Source organism: Brachyistius frenatus, unplaced genomic scaffold, assembly GCF_029030835.1.
Source record: "Brachyistius frenatus isolate BFR_SWC_R1_liver_20210118 unplaced genomic scaffold, ASM2903083v1 Contig_24, whole genome shotgun sequence".
NCBI classification, from domain to species: Eukaryota; Metazoa; Chordata; class Actinopteri; family Embiotocidae; genus Brachyistius; species Brachyistius frenatus.
Window position 1 is genome coordinate 5,195,202 of NW_027210623.1, and position 22,545 is coordinate 5,217,746.

The following is a 22,545-nucleotide window of genomic DNA, read 5'->3' on the forward strand; positions in this document are numbered from 1 at the left end:
ATATGAAAAGAACAAATAATTCACAGATGTACTCAGCATACATGCACAGATGTGGCACACACAAATGTTCAGAAAGTACGAAAATAAAACCCCAACAAATGTATAAATTATCATTTTTGTGTCTGTTCTTGTAAAGATGCTATTCTTAGCTGCATTACTTAGCTAATTAACAGATTTTTTTTTTTTTTTTCCAATATAAGAACTCAATTTTTTTGAGATACTGTCAGGAGCAGCAGGATTGTTGGCAGCATTCACAAAAATAGAGAAAGTTTACTTCCAAAAAAATGGAGAGTATTATAACGCAGTGCCAAATGTCCCTCCCTCTGGCCCTGCAGGAGTCACATTAAGAGCACGAGCCGTCGCTCCAACACTAAAGAATGTTCCAGCCTCCCTCGTCACGGCGACCTCCATCATCTCGGAAATGAGAGTTTCCTCAACGGAAACAAACCGGCCCCGTCCAGTTTAAGTCCTACGCTCCACGCTAAGGGCCTGTACATGTCCCAGACCCTCAATCGTTCTGCCTCATCCAGCAAAGACCTGGTTAACAACAACCTGCCACACCTCCTCAGTCCCAAAGAAGCCAAAAACAAGACAGAGTTTGATTTCAGTTTGGGGCCCTCCCCGAAGTTGTCAGACCAGGGACATGGGGCGAAGTACGGCCACAGCAAACCCAGCTCCTCTCGCTCTCAGCAGCAGCAGCAGCAGCAGCAGCAACAGCAACAGCAACAGCAGCAGCAGCAACAGCAGCAGCAGCAGCAGCAGCAGCAGGCCGGCCGGCACACTTTCCTGGAAGGAAAGACAAACACACTTCAGTCAGGAGGAGAGAAACAACATGGCCGACATGCCCACAGTATGGCCGACTCCGCCCACGGATCCATGTCATCGTCTTCTAAGAGTTCGGCCTCTTATCTCAGCCTCTCCAAGAGCCACAGTGCGCTGAGTGATGCCAAATCCGTGGGGAACCTCAGCGACGGTCGACTCCACCCGGATGACCTGAACTCCAACACGACGGCTGGGGTGGGACCCGGTGCCCGCTTCTTCCGGCCAGCTGTTTAGACCTCAACGCCCCTTCAGGTCCTCCGGGGCCGCCTGGCAGCCCCTCTGCTCGACACAGCGATCGATCTGGGCACAGCCCCGCCTCTCGTAGCAGCGGCAACGTCCGCATGGAGAGCAGCACACTAGACTCCTCGTCCAGACACAAATCCAGACATAAATCTTTGGCACCAGGTGGGTTTCAGAGTCAAATCTTTACTCAGCACTCAGTTCATTTTTCCTCTTTAACTAGCTTTTTTCTAACAATCACAGAAACACCAAAGAAACTTGAAATGAATGCCTTTTGTCTCATTGTTTATTGGGTTTTAAGCTAATTTCTTTATCAAGATTTAGTAGCAAATGTGGAACCAGTTAGAACGTGGATCAAATTAATAGATTAGTTGATATCCAGAAAATGATTTGATTGTCTCCAATTTCCAAATGTGAGGATTTTCTGTTTTAAATAGAATATTTGGGGGGTTTTGGGTTGTTGGTTGAGCAAAAAAAAAACAAGTTGAAGACTTGGAAACGCAAATGTCTCACATTTTATAAACTTATCAATTAATCAGTCAACTACAAGAATAATAAGTAAGAAAGAAAATATTAATTACGTGAAGTTCTGTCGATTTTGATCTCTCCTCTCTTCTCCAGAAGATGCTGGTGCTCCAGAGCTCTTAGATCCAGGTGGAGCAGGGATGCCCTCCACTCACACTCTGCCTTCCCCACATGAGTCTTATCATTACGGCCTGGGCTACACCTCCCCCTTCTCCTCCCAGCAACGGCCTCAGCGCCACTCCATGTACGTGAGAAGGGAACGCCACCGTCCACACGGCGTGGAGAGCGGGATGGCGGGCTTGCCCCCACCCGGGCAGGTGATACCGACGCGTGCCAGTAGCCTGCAGCTCCTTTCCCCCCAGCTTCAGCACCGGACCACCCTCACCGGACACTCAGTGAGCTCTTCAAGGGAGGACTGCAGTGACGACATGACGAGGGTTAGTGGCAGACAGTCCTGTGAGTGTTGTGGTGGTCGAGAACGGAAAAAAATTCACCTTAGAATACCGAAACTAACTTTGTAAAAAAAGGTCCAATAGGGTCCATTGTATCATATGGCGATGTTAGTTGTTTCTTTTCAGGCTGCAGACACCCAGAAGTTGTTACTGTCTCCATGGCAACGGCGACCTTTGTGGTTCGTTGAACAGTTTGTTGTTAGTTGGCAGCAAGAATTTAGAAATGAATTCTTAAAATAAACTTTAGCTTTTACAATTTTAAGTTTTTACAATCTAATAGCTTGTACAAGTAAAATGTTACAGAAATGAAAAGTTAAGCATGTGCAATGGAAAATGTTGGTTTATTTGACACAACATGGACAAGCAAATCCTCTTTATTACTAAGCTTGCAGATACAGGTGAAGAGCTAGACTTTCACTACAACAAATTAGCTTTTTTAATCACTTGCTCAGCAAAAATATCAATACGTGGAATATTCTTCTGTGGACAAAGTATGTCCAACTTCAAGAAGTTATTCCTACTAAACCAGGCAAAGTTGGCTTCTGATGTTGAAGACATTTTGAATAAGTGTCCCCCAGTCTCTTTAATCATCTTGCTGAAATATTTATGCAAAATTCTTCATGTTAGATGTTGGAGGGTTTTCTTGCATGTGCAATTCTTCAGTGGATTAAAATCTGGACATTTTGGCAGCACTTCAGTACCAACATTTGCGAGAGTTACCTGCAGATCCTGTGATAAAATTGTGAGGTTCTTGGAGACTTCCATTTCCATCAAACAACCTGCTCTTGGATTTAATTTACTAGGCAGCCAGCCCTGGAAAAAGTGGCAGATGTTTGAAATCTGCACCACTTGTAGATGAGATTCCCCACAGTGGAAGGATTTCTGTCAAACCATTTGGAGATCATTTTAAATCTTGCTGGACTCAAAAGCATCCACAGCCTTGTTTCTGAAGGCCTTTGGGAGATCTTTCGATCTAGATGATGACACCACACACTTAAATAGGAAAGAGAACACCAGATCCAAGATGTTAGAGTTTTGAATAAGACAGGTTCCACCTGTTCCTCCCTAAAGTGGTTCGACTCATGGGCACCTCATCTAAAACCCCTGTTTCTAATTTGATTGATTTAAAAGTGTGATGAATGTAGTGGTGTACTTACCTTTTTAATGTGCCTAACCTGTGACATTTGCTTGAGTATTTAAATTTTCCATGTCGACACTGTTTCAAAGAGGATCAAGTGTTTGGTTGTTCAAATTTGTTGAAAAAGTCAATAATTTCGAGGTGTACTTATTTTGTCATACAACTGTATATTATATACTATTATATTACATTTCAAATATCTTAAGAGTATTTTTTTCACATTTACCTTTATTAAACCTCAAAGGTTAAACTGGTTTATTTACCCATGCTCAGTAAAAAAAAAAAAAAACATCAACATTGATTTTAAGTCAAAATGGTCATAACATATGAAAAACCACCACTTCAATATTAATGCTTTAACACACAAGTGATGCGCCCTAAAACAAGACAGGACAAAGAGAGGACAGTGTGGCCAGCAGGAGAGTGGTGTCAATATTTGCTTTTTTTTGTCTTTTTTTTTTTTTTTTTTTAAAGGAAGCTGAAATTTTTACTTTTTTAGCAAGTTTTGTAAAACCTTTAGTTGCTGTCCATGAATTTCTCCACCTGCAATCAATAGAAAACATATGAATGCAATAAGTCAGCTGTGTTTTCTTGGAATTGTTCTGCATTACAGAAGATTCATGGTTAATGAAAAATCACAGACACAGAAATAATTATATTTCATGAAAGGTATCATTTATTCAGGATTTCAAACAATGTAAGAGTACCGAAGGGTGAATTTTTCCTTTGTCATGTGCCCTGAAAATGTGTGTGTGTATTTCACATGTTGATGTGTGTGTGCAGGGACTGTCACTGTCTCACATTATCACAGCCACTGCTTCATGCTGCTTCTCCAGTCTGCTTTGACGTGCGCCTGTCCGTCTCCTCAACAGAGTGAGCTGTCCCCTAAAGACATGAGCCACCCTTGTGCCCCCATCAAAGACTCTACGAGGGACAACACTGCTGCTTTTCATACACAGCGCTCTAAAAACGAGGTCCGACCCCCTGACTCCTCCCTACCTAACTCCAACCAGTTCACCCAACACAGACAGTAGCTCCACTGACTGTTGGTTTCCATAGCTTTCTCTGTTTCTACTCAGGTCAACAGCTTCACTGCACGTTGTCGCTGGTATAAATGTTACCTCACTGAAAAACTCTAAGATTGTCCTGAATGTCTCGTGATGTGAGCAAGTAAAGAACGTGATAGCTAATGATAAACGATGAAGTGAGATTAAATGGGATTATCAACCACAAAACTGACACTACTGAAGAACTTTGTATGGTCCTGTGTCCACGTGTGTTTGTTTGTCTGCATGATGTGTGTGTGTTTCTCAGGTCGGTATGTATCACGACCCTCATGTTGAGGACGGAGGTTCCTCCAAGGAGAACCGGATGATCTTCACTGAGTCCATGCCACGGAGAGTCGGCAGCTTCTACCGAGGTAAGAAACAGGAAATAACCAAAAGACAAACTGTGTGTTGTGTGGCACCACAAACAGCATCTGAAAGGTCAGGATGTATCAAACATCGAGGCTATTCAAAAAGACATGAAAGAAATACAGTAGAGGATGACATATAAGACATTTAAATAGGATGTAAAAGACTAAAATCATCTTGGCAGCGCCTGACTCAGACTTTCTCATGGTAAATCTAAAAATTGTCAGAGGTGGTGTGTGTGTGGAGCTGAAGTGGGCTGAATGAAGCCTGAAACCTGCAGGCAGCTAACCAACTGTCACTGAAAGCGGCCCCACCCTTAATTAAGTATGAATTTAAGCCTTAATACAATCTAAATGGGTGAATTATATATATTTTAAAAATCCCCCATGTACAGTTTTCATAAAAAGGGAAAATTAGCTAAAACATTTTTTTTTTTCCCAGGCTGTAAACACATTTGTTTCTGCTGTAAAGTGGGTGATTTTCACACTGGGATTCATGTGAATGCGGCAATAAAAACATTGTGAAATACATTAGACATATTAATCATATCAAAAGGAGACTTCCCTCATTTAAATCTGCAGAATTACACACTTTCAATCATTTCCTCTCCTCCTTGTTTCTCTTCAGTCCCTTCACCCAGACCAGACAACTCCTCCTCCTTCCACGACGGTGTCGGTCAGGGCCGAGGGCCGGTCGTACCTGTTGTACCCGTAGACCCTGTTGCCTTGGCCAACCACTCCAAACGCCAGACGGCTTTTGACTGGTGAGGATTCAGTTGTTGATCTGGCGGGACATGTTCAGGCGGTGTTAGCAGACCTACGATCAAAGTTAAATGGAGGGAACACGTGTAACTTATAACTGTCCACATTTTAGTCGTAAAGCTTTCCAGGTCCTTCAGGCACAGGTTGCTAATTATTTCTATACTGTTAGACAATTTGCATCTACAGCACATAGTGTCTTGGAGGTGCAACACTTTGAGGGATGAAGAAGCTTTTTCTTTTGCCACATATTTTCTTTGTTAAATCTGGAATTCATCCTCCATGTCAGACTATCTGAATTATTTTCCTTGCTGTCGCGTGAGTGTCTGTCATCAACACCAATTAAGATCTAGTAGATTTTTCAGGATCAACTCTGGTGTTGCTGTGTGTACTGTTAAAGTTATAAATGGTTGAAATGACATGAATCAAAACATGTTATTGCAAAATCATGTAATTGAGAAGATATTCTACTCCTCACGTTAACTGTGATGAGAGTTGCAATATCAGATATGTGTTTATGAAAAAAACATTTAAGGAGTTTGTCTGGTTTTTTTTCCCTCCGTCCGCATTTTATTTTCAAAACCCTTATTGTAGTATTTTCTGTTTTGAAGAGTGAATAATTTGAATAGTTGTGAAGTGTCACCATTTAATCCTGAGCTTGTAATAACAATCACGAGTCATACAGTATGTCCACCTTTCCTCCGCTGCTCTGCAGGACTGCTGCTGAAGCAATGGTCATGAATCCTCCAGAGCCTACCAAAGAGAAGGAAAAACAAGGCTTCTTCAGATCCATTAAAAAGAAAAAGAAGAAGGCACAAATCGTAAGATCTTTTAATTTATCACCTGTCATTTCAACTAACTGTGTGACACTAATATTAACTACTAAGAGTGCTAAAGGGTAATTTTAATTTATTCCTGAACTCTGGGAGATGACGTCATCGCTACAATGAAATTATGAAATGAGTCAAGAAGCACGAGCAGTCGGATGATCAGACGAGAAACTGGAAAAAAGACAGATACAAGAGACAAATCAAGAAGAGAAAACAAGTGATCAGTAAAATTCATTACCCAAATTGTCTATGTGCAGATGCAAAAAGTAAAATTTTCATCGAAAACAGAATTTTTTTTAACCACATATATAAGAAAATGGTAAATGAAAATTCCAACTAATACACATTTTCATCCACTGCAAATAAAGAGAGAGAGAGCATCTTCTGCAGAAAGGCACAGTGAAATAAAGTAATTCAGAGATCACAATCACATCTCAAACAAGAAAAATATAATGGAAATATGACATTTATTTTAGTTTTAAACAATAAAGGTTGAAGTCTCCTCACTCGTACTTGCATATCTAATCGCCATTTTTAGTCTCTCCAGTGGAGTAAAAGATTGTTACAGGTGACCTGCTCTCCTCGCCTGTTCAGACCTGGCATTAACATGCATCTCCACGTGCATCTCGGGGGACCATTTGCAATCTGATCTCACTTCCCCGCTACATATGCAAATTAGTAAATAAAGTAATTAAAGAATTAAAGAAACACATTAGCACGTACAGAAAAGAACGGAAATGTCAAAGCAACAAGCATTCACCAAAATGAAACATCTTTACTCACTCAATGTACCGCCAATTAGAAATTTATGATGTATTTTCAAGGGTCAGAGCCCTTTTAATTCACAATCTGAAACGTCAGACTTTACCCAAATACGTCGGTTCAGGCTCGGATTATCTAATTATTCCAGCAGGTTTGAGAGGGTCTGGTTCTGCGCTGCGGTGGATGAATGAACTGTGCCACGGGGGTGGAGTCTCTGACACATTTCTGGGACTGATGTGTGTCAGCAAATACATATAAGTCAAACTAAACGAGCACTAAACAACAGTTCAGCTGCACTCAGCAGAATCACGCAGGTTTGTTTTTTTCATTGGATATTTCTAATGCTTAATTAGAGGACCTCATTAAGTAGGTTGTCCTTCAGTGTGGCCCAAGATGCATTTGTGTTCACACTGCTAAAAGAAAGTGGCCATATGCATCCCGGACCACCTCTGAATGTCATCTGAACAGGTTGGATCTCAATGCATCCTGGGTGCATTCACATTCAAAGCTATCCACCTGTGATCAGATGACTTAGAACGTGTTAAACCCACGGTTGAACAGGGCCTGTGTAGCCCAATGATGAGTTGCTGAATCTGTTTCCATTATACTAAACTGTATTTTCTTCTTATCAGTACACTAAACTTCTTTGGTCCTTTTCACATTTTCATAGAATTCTTCAAAAACGTACTTACTTCCAAACAAAGGGGTTTAGATAAACTGGCTCAAATCTTGGCTGGTTTACAACCTGTCTGAGTATCTTACCACTTGTTTCTTTGCTCGTTGTAGTGATGTCACCATGGCAATTACTTTATAACAGATAGGAATCGTGGCCAAAAATTTTAACAAGACAGAATTATCTTCTAATATTGGTCTGAATTTCCACCCTTTATGTTTTATTCCCACTTTATAAATCAAATATTCATTCTGGTAATGATTTTTTTTTTTTTACTTGTATCTCACATTAAGTGGTGTTTCTTTAGCTGGTTGAGGATCAGCTGCTGTAGTTGTTTTTCCATTTGCTGTCAGAGATTTGTGTTGAGAGTTGTGGCTGTGAATCTTCTCCTCCACAGACGGACATGGAGGACGGGAGAAACCCCAGCATCAAGAAAAGCCTTTTCCCCCTCTTTAGCTCTAAGAATAGCTTAAAGCACAACTCAGCTGTCAAAGTCCTACCTGTAGTCGCCTCGCCCATGGTACAACACCAGCCTCCTGCGCCCTACCCTGCCTCACCAGTAATCTAACTTCAACACTACGGCTGCATGTTAACTCACACTGCTCACTCACCAGAACGACCTGCTCTGAAATCCTCTCAACTGACTGACTGAGAAATCCTCCAGATTGAAAGGATTTCAAACATGTTTTGAGTGTAATACTGCACGCTCCATTATTGTCTTGGCTATAATGTATGTCTAATGCATTCAAATTACATTGCAAGACATTTGCTGTGTTCCAAATGGTGTACTTCCACACTAACATTTATTATTTTGAGTGCATAAGAGCATTCAAGTATAGAAACATGCAGTGCACTATGAGTACCTCGATGGTGAAACGGTGGACACTTTTCACCTTCAACGGCCGCCATTACGGCTACGTAGTGGAAAGGGAGGGACCACTTACAACTTATTTGCGAACAGCTGCAGCCAAGGAGGCTGTTGCTGAACGCAGCCCTATACAAATACACGTTATACACGTCCACCATACTGCTGTTGGATAGAAGTCATCAGTATGTTTACTGTGGATTAAACTGATTAAACTGTGGATTAAACTGAAGGCACAGTAATTTCTGGGTAAAATAATAAGTCGGCACATACTTTGGCAGGTGATGCATTCAAATCTTTCGGTTATTTCCTGTAAGTGCAGAACAGCAGTGTGCAGTTTGAGGGGACGCTACCCTATAGAAATTCAGGTACTATACAAGGAAGAGTACTTAAATAAAAGTGCGTTAGTGTATATGTAAGTGTACGAAGGGAAAAGTGTAATTTGGTACACAGCAACTGACTCCGTGCTGCAGTGTGTGCTGTTTGTGAGGCCAACACGTTCACGTCATTGTACTAACTGAGGCTCATTAACATATTCAACTCATTTATAAGCGCACAAACACACATGTATCAAAACTCACACTGTGGGAATTTTTCTGGACTCTTTACTTTGTTTTATAGTAGTGCTGAAAGGCAGGGGTGGACTGTAACTAAGTATATTTACTCTAGTACTGCACTTGAGTACAATCCAAAGGTGTTTTACTTCATACTTCCACCACCACATTTCAGTTGCTCCTTTTATTTAATAGTTATAATTTACTTGTTCTTACAAGTTCAGATAAATATTTCATATACAAAAATATATTATGTTTCAGCCTCACAAATTTGTAAATTGGCTGCTTGTCTTTTTTTTTTTTGTTTCATTGTAAATTTAAGCTCTTTTTATTTTTGGCCTGTTGATCAGACAAAACATCAGCTTAACTTAATGGTTATCCCATTAATCAAAATAAATATCAATACATTAAGCAATGATGACATTAATTGTTAGTTGCAGGTCTGCCTTATATTACAGTTTGTGAAAACACACACACAGACACAAAAATCTTTTTGAGAACTTGTGTTTTTTCATGTATAATGTCACTAATCACCATCACCATCTTTTGTCTGTTGCTGCCAGAGGGCTGCATGAAGAAACTCGCCGGGATTTAAGATGTGATTTTAGTGAGATGTGTGAAGAAAAAGACTGCTGTAACCTCACGGTTGAGAGAAATCACTTACGTGCAGTAAATATTTTAGATAACTAATAACGCGCCGGTGTTTTGTTTCTAAAATGTTAGGTACCGGGGAACGGACAAGAGCACCTGTCCCTGCAACGGAGCTCCAAGTCGTCCTCTCACCACGGCAGCCGCCGGAAAAACCGGGAGCGATCCCGAGACAGGGACCGGGAGCAGAGCCGGGACAGAGACCGGGACAGGGAGAGAGAGAGGGAAAGAGAACGAGAGAGAGAGAGGGAAAGGGAGAGAGAGCGGGAGAGAGGGAGGGAGAGAGAGAGAGTCAATGACTGGCCACCAGAAAAACCAGTGGACTCCCACTCTCAGGTATGTGCTGACTTTGAATTTAAGTTCGTATTTGTCTGAAAATAACAGCCCAGAGTACAGTCTTGTTAAAATGATTGAAGTTTTTCCTCATCGAAACAAACCCTTATCATGTTATGGATACGTAAATTACTAAATACATATATATATACATATATATATATATATATATATATATATAAATAAGTGCTCATAATAAGAGCTGTTTGTAGGTGATGTAAAATGAAGGAAAACATTTTTAAATGTTGACCACACAAAATTATTTTGGATTTAACACTTAAAAGTTTAAACCCAAATTTTGTACATGTATATTCGACAAAATGTGTCTTGTGTAATCTGTAATGTATTCATGTGTAATTTTGTATTCAGAAATGCACCAAACGTGTGAAAGTCATGCTGTTGAGCCAGATGTCATGTCATTATTTCAGTGTAAATATTAGAAAATAAAATGCAGCTACACTATAATAAAAACATTTCAAAGCTTTATGAAATTCATCCACTCGGGTAACTCGCCACAAAGGTATTATTTGCAGAACGGTATCTTGTGTGCACAACTTTGATTTAATGCACATTTGCATGAATGTTCAAAAAAGGTACAAAGTGTGTCTGGAAAACAAAGCTCCCAAAGCTTTTTATTTGACTGAAAAAAGGGCAACTATATGATAGGAAGGAAAATAAAAATATTTATAATTAAGTCGAATCAGATTTCAAGGTCAGTCAAACTTTATTACAGCTCCTTAAAGTCTTCATAAGAGAACTCGCTTTGTAGAAACACTTTTTTCATGCTTACATTTCCTGCAGCAATTATTCCGACATTGACTTCAAGGTGTAGGTCTGTCAGAGGTTTTCAGAGACGGACAAGCTGTTGGGTTTGTGGACAATAAGAGAAAAAGAGAAGCCTTATCCTTAAAATTCATTGATCAACTGCATCTCTTTCCCTCCTTCCAGAGCCAACCACTCAAGTCGCTCCGTCGACTCCTTCACCTCTCCCCTTCTTCCTCAAATCAAGGACAGCCTCCTCCTCCTCCTCCTCCAGACCTGCGCTTCCAAGCCCCCCTCCCTAACCCCCCTCAGCCCTCCTCCAAAGCAGGCTACCCTGAGGTTCGAGGGCACGCCGAGAGCCGGGGCCACCCTGGGGTGAGCACCTCGGCCCAGGCTAAGAGCCGCAAGCCCAGCTACCCCCTCCCCGGACAGATCGAGTCCAGCTGGCACGTGTCTGCTTTACAGCGGGCCGAGGGTGCCCAGTTCACCCCGGAACAGCTGGGCATCAAACCGGGGAAGAACGGACCCACCTTTACCCGAGCCACCCGCAGCAGGATGCCAAACCTCAACGACCTGAAGGAGACCGCCCTGTAAGACCTTCAAACCACACCACCTCCGACGTTGCTCCATCCTGGAAGCACCTGCCAGACGCAAACATCACGGTAGTAAAAGTTTACATGAGAGCCTATTTCACTGGATCACGTCCTCATTCAGAAATGTAGTTGAAGCTCATGTCTCTGGAAGCTACAAAGACTAGACGTCCACAGGCCAAACAAAAACACCAGTAACAGTGTCATCTAGGGAAAGACAGGGAAGGGCCCGATGCCAGGACTCTATCGGTTGTATGTTATTCTCTCTCTATTCACAAGGTTGCATCAGAATAAGGTGATCTTTCCTGTCAAGGAGACACTGCCCTTCTGGCCTCTCTGCTGCCATCTTCTGCTCACAGGACACTACTGCAACACATCCGACAGCTGCTGTCACACCAGCGGCCAATAAACTGAAATGTTTTTCAAGCTCTGATATTTGATAAGAAGAAAAATAAAAAAAGATTTATATTGACATTATTTATTAAATATTTATTTGTTTTAAATTCAAGGATATAAGCTATAAATGACACAGTATGTAGGCTATATGGAAATATTATAAGGTAATATAGAGTTAAATGTGTAACTGCAAGAGCTTTAGTTTCGACACAAAGAAATGCATAAATATTTATGTGTTGATAATACAATGTCACAAGGAATATTTAATGGTGAATATCCTTTTTTTTTTTGTTCAATTTGATATGTTATTAACGGATTTTCACGTTATTTCACGTTATTTTTACTCCTTTTTTCTGTTTGTTTCATCACAATGTAAAGAAAACACTGATGAATACATCAAACCTCTGACTTTACATCTAATAGAAATATGCTCATCACCCTCAATACATCAGTTTTGTGACTAGTCGGGCTATTTGTCAAACAGAGGTTTGGTAGCAGATCAGCTTGAGTGAGACTGTTAGGCTCTGTGCTTTACATACAGTAAATATCACTTCACTTTATGTCCCATGTCTGGTGTCACCATTTTATAATGAGCCCTCATTTTCTGTCCCTCAGTTCTTTTATCAGTGACAACAGCTTCTCAGCTCCGTGCTGCCATGTTGGTTTCGTCCACAGCCTTAACAGCAAGTTATTGGGTGTCTTTGCCCTCATCACCACGCAGCCCGGGTGAGATGTCAGCCTCTCTTAAATTGAGGTTTAACTAACACGACATAGAACATTTAAAGTGTTTTCAGAATCTCTGAAAACAGCCGTACCTCACCTACGACCTTTAAGATCTTAAAAGGATAAGTCTGGTTATATTTTTATTTATTGTCACAAAGTTTTGTCTGTGGAGCCAAAACCTGGTTTATATCTGTGTCAGAGACCTCCTTTGTTGTCTAAAAATAAACATAGATGAGTTCATTTTGAGTCAGATTAGGAAATTGTTCAGAATGTTTTATAAATGAAAGTACTCAGACCTTTTACTTAAGTAAAAGTACAAATATAACAATCTGGTAAAACTCCATTGCAAGCAAAAGGCCTGCAATAAATTTAAAAAAAAAGTAGATATAGAGAAGCATTATTATTAAAAAATAAAATTGCATCTATTAGTAATTCTGATACATCAATGGGTAAGTTGAATTTTACTGACCTTGTTTTAATTACTTTATATACAGTTGAGTAGTTCCCTCCAAAGGATCACAAGGTCAAATGTGTTTTTGCTCAAGGCCAACATAAACCTGAGAAGTTATGAGAGCATTAATGGGGAAAAAGAAACAAGAAAAAAGTTTGTATTGATTTTTGCGATTTACAAATTTTTTTTCTCTCTTTTTAATTTGGGAAATATTAGCTCATATTTTGTGTGGGCCTACAATTGTTATTTAGATAAAACAATCTGAGAAGTTTCAAAGGGAATACTCTCTTTAATGGAAGTACAAGTACCTTAAAATTATACTTTAGTACATTACTTTCGTATGTGTACTTCCACCACTGGCTGGTTTTTGGCTTTTCATTGGACTTTGCTGACAATATGAACTCTATAAAATAACACCAGACTCATCCTCTGATGTGTGTGTTTACATTTTCTGTGCATTTTAAAAGCTTGTGTTCTCAAAGTTTTTGTAAATGCCTTTTGTAATTTTGAACTCCAACTTTACATTGCTTTTTTTTTTTTTTTTTTAACATCAACAGTCATGATCAGGGATGATTTTACTTACAGTGACTTGATTGTGCATAAAAGCATTTACTTGTTGTCTTCTGACCTGTGGATGATTTAAAACCCTGTAGAACAAAACGCTCGTCGTGGCCTATAAGGCGAATATCACCTTTATCCTTCATTCCTTACTCCTTTGTGGTTGAAAGCATAAAACAAAACAACACATTTAAATCAAATAAATGCTTTTCCATTACGGAAAGAGGAAACAAAGGAGAATAAGAATTTAAAACATCTGTGGACTGAAAAGAGAGTTTGATTTGAGGAGATGTATGTTGATCCTGATCTGTTTAAAGGATTAAAACACTCAAGCAAAAAAAAAAAAAAAAAAAAAAACTGAATGAATTGACAACATGGCTGATTGAAAGCAATAATATGAGTGATGCAGATTGCACTAGCCAAATCAGCGGCTAGTGGAGCCAAATATAGCAGAGAAGGATTTCCGGCAGGAGACTGTGATTAAAGAGAGACAAGTGTCCACATGTGATAAGCAGGCATCATTCTGCAATATACTTTTTATGTTCAATTTGTCCTTGAACGTGATGCGCTTAAAACTTAAAACTGACCCATGTTGTGTATTATAGAAAATCCCGATTGCTGATTGTAAATGACGGCTGACGTGGGGTTTGTTTCTATCATTAATGGGACACAGTGATGACAAAGCTTGCCTTGCCAGAGACCCGAAGCCTTACATTAGCTCACTGATTCAACACTTCAGATGGAAATGGAGGCTTCAACCCCACAACGAGTCACACAAACCGAGAACGGAGGCGAAAAAGGAGAATTTCTGATCACAAATATGAATGTGTTTCCTAAAACATCGGTTCTTTTTTTTCATTACGCTGTTTTCCCACTTCTGACAGGGTGTAAATAGAAATAATAGAGTGTATCTATACTGACCGTTCTACTTTAAAAATGATAGGGTCTCATAATAAATGCCAACTGTAAATTTTTGAACGGCTCATGTCTTTGTTTCGGAGCACAGAGACACGACATGAAAACAGACATGTTCTAATTTAATCAAGGAAATAGTTCAAAGATACAATAAAGAACACGTCTGCAGAGTCAGTAAACCTCTGCAGCGTGTTCCCAAAGCACCATGGGAAATAGAATTTAAATGTTACAGAAACAAAGCAGGAATTAAGCACAACACCAAACCACATTTGAATATTAGTGAGACTTGCATCCATCGATTTTTACACAGTACTGAAGAGTGATTTAAAAATTGCTTGAGGTAAAAAAGAAAACCCAAAAAACTGAGCGAACACGCACACATAAAAGTAGAGAAGTATTAAAAAAAAAAAAAAAAAAAAAAAAGGTTGGTGTTATTCAGATCTTTTCTCATCAACAAATCCCATTAAAAGACCAAAATAAGTGTGATGTGTTAGTCCTTACTGAAGACACAAATCTCTCTTTTTCTTTTTAAAGGAGTCACAGTTAAATACATTTAAAATGAAAACAAAACAAAAACAGACTTACCTAAAACATCTGGGCACAGGATCTGTTAGGGACTATTTTCAGCTGCGGATTCACACGTATTTGCTGCACCTTGAACTGTCTAGTGTATGATTAAGAGCAGAAGGACAGTGTATATGTTACTGATTCAAAATGGTGCCCTTGTACTTTGTAATGAAGGGCAAAGTACCCTTTGACGTTGATTATAACGTCAATGATGACGTTATAATAGTTTTTGGATAAGTAAACAAAATACAAAATAAAGCTATAAACCATATGAAGCGTTGGACGAGGATGAATTCATTGTTGGTTTTGGTCTTTCCATGGGATTTGTTGACAGTAAGGAAAATGTAGAGTATCACCAGACTTAAGGTAAATAAAGATGGGAGACTGACTGAGAAGTGTGAATTCCCTGTTACAGTTCAACATGAGGAGGAGCAGACAGAATATCACAGAACAACACAAATGTTTTGGAAGAGCTTGTCTCAGACCTGCGGATACAACCCCCATAGCAACGCTGCTTCTCCCTCTCCATGCCTAATTATTGCTTTGAATTTATGCCATTTCATTGCAAAGGGAGCAATCTATTGACAACTCACCAAATTAAAGCCCCCAGAGCGAGACTGGTTTCACACAGACAATGCAAAGTGGAGCGAATGAAAGCGCATCGCACATATCAAACAAACCTATTTTCATCATCACGTAAGTCCATTTAAACTGAGTTGTTTGTATTTTGAGATGATTTCATGGTGAATATTTTAGGGTCAACTTGCGGTTCAGGGGGCCAAATCTGTGGATTTATGATCACACATCACACACTCGTAAGGACGGAGCTTCACTGCAGGTTCAGTTGTGGTTTTGGGACAAGGCCTCGGGGACGGTGGGAGCAGAGGTTCAGATGCATTTGTTCATGCAAAGCAGCAGCTCCATGCGCAGCGCGATGCGCGTGTGCCATCCGAGAGGGATGATGCGGATGTAGCGCGCCACGATGGGCGGCCGCAGGAGGTTCTGCACAGACGAGGAGCGGTCCGAGTTTCCGTAAAACACCTGAGGAGAGACAGGAGGGGAAGATCAGGATGTAGATTAGTCAAGACTGGCCTGAGCGTTCACTGAATACACTGCTTTTAATATTAAAGTCGCTATTGTTCCTACTAGCAACACAGCTGACAGAAAGTAAATGATGATAGAACAATTATTTTGATTACTGATTAACAATAGAATATATAAAACATTAGAATACAGTGAACCCTCGTTTATCGCGGGGGTTACGTTCCAAATAGAAACCGTGATAGGTGAAATCCGTGAAGTAGGAACCTTTATTTTTTTTACAATTATTATACAATGAAATACTCCATAATACATTGAAACCAAAGAACAAAACCTTTTTACAAGCCCAAGCATTTGTTTAACAAATAAAAGTACTGTATATCAATACGAACTGAAGGCTTCAAATTGCTGAGATCAGCACCGCCCCACTGCGACCCGAGTCATTGGATTAGAACGGGAGGAAATGAAAAATGATTATGAAAACAAATACAAAGTACAGTAGGACAAATAGTGACTCGTGTATTTCACTGCTCTTCTGACTGAGCCGCTGCATCCTGACTCCGCTCTGCAGCGGTTCTTTCTTCTAAAGCCGGCGGTGCAGGTGTGGTTTTTCGAGAGAAGAACATAGTTATCGGTAGTTGTTGTCGCTCTTTTTTCTTCTGGGCAAAAAGATTCTTATAAACCGACATGCCACCATCGATTATTTTTAATTTGGCAAGCTGTTTTACGTACGTGTACATATTAAACCGCAACGTTATTGACAAACAGGTAGAGAAGAAGCGGAGAGACTGTTTAGCCAATCAGAATGCAGAACACAATGCACGATGCAAATCCGTGAAGTAGCGAGACCGTGAAAGGTGAACCGCGTTATAGCGAGGGTTCACTGTATAGCGAAATTTCCATCATGTCTTCGAGTTGCTTATTTTGTCGGACCAACAGCTCCAAACTAACAATTAACAACAAATACATCCAATTCTCCCTTTTCAAAAGGAGCAAATGTTTGACATTCCTTTGATCAGCTAATCGATTAATCAACTAATTGTTTCAGCACACAAATTTTGACAAACAAGAGAGCTTTGGAGTTGAGTCACCAAAAAGACTTGCATATTGAAAATCTAAATAAGTCACCTATCATAATAACATTATATTCTGGTGTACAAGTGTAGATATGTATTAAGAGATTTTCTCTTAAGGAGCAATGGCCTGTCAAAGTTTAAAATTATACCTTCTTTTTTTTTTTTCGATTATTCACGGGGTCACTATCGAGCCAATCAGTGCAATGCATTTTAACATCAGAGCCGAAATATTGACTTCTCACTCTATGTTTGGTCAAAATGAGACCTCTGATGTCTGCGACGTTTCCTCAAACCTCACATTGTACAAACACACAACACTCTACGGTGTTCTCCCGCTTTGTGCTCGACTGACCCTGTTGTTTCCCGTCTGGTCTTTGTAGTAGATCCAGTTGAGCTTGTCGTCCGTGCGGTACTGAATGCTGTACTTGGTAATCCACTCGTCGGCGTCGCAGCGGCCCTGAGTGAGGACCCCCGACACCACCATCACCTCCCTCAGGTCGATCTGCAGCCACTGAGTGTTGTCCTGAAACTTGGACAGCCAGGCACACCTGGAGGAGAAACACAAACAGTCGGTGTGAGCATGCAGCAATCAGGCTGGTTATATTAGTCACCCGGGTGCTTTTCGGAGAAAAATTCCACGTTTGCCAACAAGACACCCGAGTCTCTGTAATGATATCAAAGCAATATTTTTCAGAAAATATAGGATAAAAGAAATGCTAAGCAAGAGTCTTATTAAGCGGTTTATGCTACATAGAGGTGTTTGACCGTTTTTGATACTCAGGGTGAAGGATTTTTTTTTTTTACTTCAAAACATTTCTAAACCAGATCAATTCATGTAGCATGCTATTGGCAGATCTACGTTTTTTTCTTGAAGAATTTTTTTTTTTTTCCTTTAATAATATTAGAATATAACATAAAGGACTGGGGTCAAATTCCAACACTCGTTTTTTAGGATACTAGAGGATATTGCAGGGAAAATGTATACATGTCCTTATTGGGCATCACGGCTCTTCCGTGTTAGACTTTATATTTTAATGTTTCTAAACAGAAGCATGTTGGCGTGTCAGACATACCAAGTGCACCGTACATAATGAGTGTGTTTACTCCAATACTGTTACTCACAGATGGTGAGAGCACAGAAGGGTATTTCCCTGAGACAGAACATTCAGCCATATGTGGTAAAAGCAACGTTTTGCTTGGTAAAATGAAAACAAATACGCCATAACAACCTCAGCGTTCACTATCAGATGTTAAATATTCATGTTGGTATAAAACTCTTCATTTTTGTTTATATTATCTGGAAAAATTCACTTTCTGGGAACATGTTGCTTTGGACCTACCCAAAGCCCTGGCCGTTGAGCCGGGCCTTGCTCGGGAGCCACGAGGAGAACCAGCCGGAGTACTGGTCCTGGTTGGAGCAGGTGATCTGGTCCGGATTCACTGATCCGGCCTCAAAGCCCAGAGGCCTGTGGTACGGACACTCTGCGAAGAGATCAGACACAAAGTTCTTAATTTAAATCTGTTTTCAGTTAATATTGTTGTTTTCCACTGAAAAACCTCCTGGCTTCCTGGATTTTAAGGTCACCACCCCGATAGAGGAAAACACAAACACGTCTTCCTGAAGCTCAGCAGTAAAACCACAGAGATGTGAACAGCAAATGATCATCACTAAGCCTCTCCGGATTCTTAATTCTCCATCTCTACGCCCTCTGTGCTCTCTCCTCACCTCTGCCGACTCCCATCCTCACACCCTCCTGCTCCCCCGCCGTTAGCCACCCCGGTGTGACCCATATCCCGCCCTAAAAGCCTGCAGTTTAATGCTCCACAGCGAGAGATCAGCGATGTCCATTAGGGCGGCAGGCGGACAGATGGCCATGTTCTCCTCTCCGCAGCTTTAGCTCCGTGTTGCTCTCGTGTTCTGAGCTCTCTCTCACTTTCATTAAAAACGCATGAGAGCAACTCCTCTGGTGACTTAGTAAACGTGCTCTAGAGATATATGAATGAGAGAGAGAGCTGGACGTGAGCGAGGAAAACAGTGAATAGTGGAGGAGAAACAGCAGTGGAAGTAGCCGGCTGCGCTTTTGTTTACTACTGTCTTAAGCCTATCTGGCACAGGGTGGCATCCTGTCTAATCCCAGTATTACAACGCATACAGCAGAAGCTTCTGTGTGAGTCAGAAGATAAGTGTTTGCGTAACAGTAATGTCTCTGCAGTCCTCCCTAATGCTTTCCCTGACTTGAACATATTCAGACAGCTGCATTAATACACATAACCGAGAGGTGAAACGCGATGAATCGAGGCAATGTGAACTCTGGTGCAGCACAGGAAAGTCATTCTCACTCATCGTTTATCATCACCGGGTCTGTGTTGTGGTAATTACTGGTTTGTGTGATTGTGCGATCGGCACAGTCTGTTACGAGCCCCGTAATCTCTGCATCATTTGCTCAGATAATGATTATCTGCAGAACTTCTCTCTCCTCTCCATTGTAGGTTGCCATGCGATTTTGTGGCTCAGTTGACACCCGCTGATTCACCCGTACATCAACTCTGCCCTTTTCTGCTCTTCAAGTCTGACATGATTGGAAGCCTGATCTTTAAATCTCTGATCTGAGGCTGCCGTCAGACATTTGTGTTGGATGGCGTCTTTGTTTCTTTGCACGAGCGCTAAAAAACAAACTGGTTTACAGATTGTATAGGAGATTTATTGGAAAGTTAAATCACAGGCCAAGCCCTTAAAAGGATTTAGACGGGAAAAAAAGGAGATTTCCGCCTGCTGATGATGACTACAATGTTTCCAAAGAGAAGAATGAAAACTTTCATTTTCAACCATGTGTTTTGCTTTCTATCTGGGTCCATGAGCAGGTGCAGGGTAAACGTTGTGAAACTCAGATCCACGTTTCCTGTCATGGAAACAGTAAATCTGGAGGATTGTGCAGCTTTGATGGAGGTAATTTCAGGTTTTTTTCATGACTCCAATCTGCATCACCTTCTCTGAGGATGTCCAGTGGAGCATGTCCGCCCTGTGGCGTCAAATCTGGAGCCGAATGCACTCATGCATGTGCAGTACATGAACATATAAAGATTCCCATATCACACAACAAAGCTCTCAATCCATCTGATCTGTATAACCTGAATGATTTGTGAATAAACCGATTAGTCTAGCAACAGGGATTTATATTTTGACAGTTAATGATTATAGTTTAAATAATCGTTCAAGCAAAATGCCTCAAAATTGGTGGTTTCAGCTTCTCCATTGTGAAGATTAGCTGCATTACTTTGTCATCTATTATTGTACACTGACTTTCTTCGGATTTCTGCACTAACTGAGGAAAAAGTAGCAGATTAATTATAATAAAAATATAATCATAATGTGCAGACATGCATTTTCCAGCAGGTTAAACAGGAAGCATTTTATTTACGTCTTTGTCCGCTCTCTCAGTCAGTTTAACGCTTTTCATAAGAATTATCTGACTCTAAACACTAACTTCACAATTACCTCTCATTTTAAGTCATATTACTACTTTAAGAAATTTCATGATATAGTCAATAAAAGTCACTAAAATGGTCAAACACTGGCCTCGTTAGACATTAAGTCTGAAAACAGAGTGTGTATAATGTGTATTTTTATGTGAAATGCCATTTGTCACACCAAAAATGAATTACAAATAAACAAAATATCTGTTTTGAGATTTAAGTTTACGAAATGAAAAGAATAATTTTGTACATTTGGGTTTTTTTTTTCAGGGAGGTTATTGTATTTGATGAAGCTCTTACCTGGCATGCAATCCACTCCTCGCAACATAGACGAGCCAGATCCAATAGTGGAAAACTCAGTTGGAGATTCTCCTCCTTCACAATCACATTTGCAAGCCCTGCTGGTCCACGCCTCAGACACACCGACCTCACAGAAACACACAAACAATATGTAATATATGCAACCTAAAACAGTATCAACAGATATATCAAAAATATGAATACCATAATTTTTTAATATAGCTGGTTTAAAAAAAATGTAAAAACAGCAATTTCAGACCTGAAACCACAGTGATAAAGAGAAAAGAGACTGAAACTTCAATTCTATCTTAATACAGCAGATAACAAGTGTTTTTTCAATGACAATGATTTGACATTGACCAATGTCACTCTGAGAGACATCCAGGCTGAAATGTCTCTGTTACCGCTGATCTAAAAGGGTTTTAAGAAAAACTTATCTCGTGCATATTCTCCTGAATTTAACACTGAGTTAAATTATTTTTTTTACGTTTTGAGGTTTCTTCATACCTCTTGAGCATGAATGCTGATGAACACTGTCCAGCCAGATGGAGAGAAAGAAAAAAATAGAGCCAGTCGACAAGGCAGAGGAGAAAAAGAAAAGACTCAGTGACACATTAGTCACTCATTCTGGCAACAAAATCTGTGCATCAATCTGTCAGTTTAATCACATTTAGAAAATGTAAATAGCCACAGCACAAACAGAGTAACGTCACAAAAAAAAAGCTTGGATGTTACTGAGAGGAAGCAATGAAAAATCTCAGTTAAGAACTATTTGAGATCAGAGTTTCAGTAATTTCTTTATCAATCATTGTCCAATTCCTGACTTCACCGTCTTAAATAACTACAGACACAGATAGTGGGTTTACAACTGAACAGCAGAGTAAAGACTGAAATCGTACCGTTAACTCCCAGAAGAAGCAGGGCCAGCAGGAAACGCTGTTCGTTGAGAGCCATTTTCCAACCTGCTCCGAACCAAATAGGACCGACTGTAGACTGAGCAGCCAAACCAGCAGTGATAGGAAGGCTGGATTACAATAATCCACAGGACGCTAATGGCTTTACCTAATGCCATCTTTATCTGACAAAGCCCCTCCCACAGCTGTTCAACCACCACCATCAACATCATCATCACCACCACACATGCTGGAAACCGCTGCACAGTCGCGCGGGGTCAAGTCCAAAATTCTGCAGGAGACAAAAGCAGCATGGTCAAGTGACAGATTTAGGTTGTGTGTATGTGTGTGTGTGTGTGTGTGTGTGTGTGTGTGTGTGTGTGCATGTGCGTTCAAGAGAGTGAGAGTGAAGGTGCTGGAGGGTGGTGGTGGCTTATGCTGGGCCTTGTGATCCATATGATTAGGCAGAAGGTCTGCTTTTGGACGGATGTACAGCCAACATTTTTCATTTGCCTTGGCATTTTCATTTTAATATACAATAAAGGCAAAAGAGACAGACAGAAAGCTAAAATCATTAGACTGTTGCCGTGGTGTCACAAGCAGAAAAAAACACTAACTTGTTAAAATGAGTAGCTTCTGCCTAAAAGTATAATAAATAAGTATATTTAAGGTTATTTTTAGAAACACTGACAAGTTTATTTTTTAACAGTAAATGTTCACAAATCTTCCAGAAGCAAAAATTTTAAAAACATTTGAGGACCAAAAATAGAATATCAGTATTGTT

The 22,545-nt window shown here is 40.3% G+C and overlaps 2 protein-coding genes across 2 annotated transcripts in view; one reads left to right on the plus strand and one right to left on the minus strand.

Moving 5' to 3' along the window:
- cdkl5 (cyclin dependent kinase like 5) overlaps nt 1–14,473 on the plus strand; it is a 44,021-nt gene extending 29,548 nt beyond the window's left edge. Inside the window, 10 exon segments of the mRNA XM_069697889.1 lie at nt 336–1,036; nt 1,039–1,227; nt 1,684–2,024; nt 4,050–4,151; nt 4,492–4,597; nt 5,220–5,355; nt 6,066–6,171; nt 8,013–8,174; nt 9,758–10,018; nt 10,964–14,473. Coding sequence (XP_069553990.1) covers nt 336–1,036; nt 1,039–1,227; nt 1,684–2,024; nt 4,050–4,151; nt 4,492–4,597; nt 5,220–5,355; nt 6,066–6,171; nt 8,013–8,174; nt 9,758–10,018; nt 10,964–11,371 — 2,512 coding nt within the window. The 3' untranslated portion in view covers nt 11,372–14,473.
- Nucleotides 14,474–14,515: 42 nt separating this feature from the next.
- On the minus strand, nt 14,516–22,065 carry rs1a (retinoschisin 1a). Its single transcript, XM_069697890.1, has 6 exons — nt 21,768–22,065; nt 21,376–21,401; nt 20,869–20,995; nt 18,435–18,576; nt 17,447–17,642; nt 14,516–16,018 (listed from the first exon to the last, which is right to left on the minus strand). Exons 1-6 carry the CDS (start codon nt 21,820–21,822, stop codon nt 15,866–15,868), a joined length of 699 nt encoding a protein of 232 aa, XP_069553991.1. The 5' UTR covers nt 21,823–22,065; the 3' UTR covers nt 14,516–15,865.
- Between the last annotated feature and the right edge of the window lie 480 nt (nt 22,066–22,545).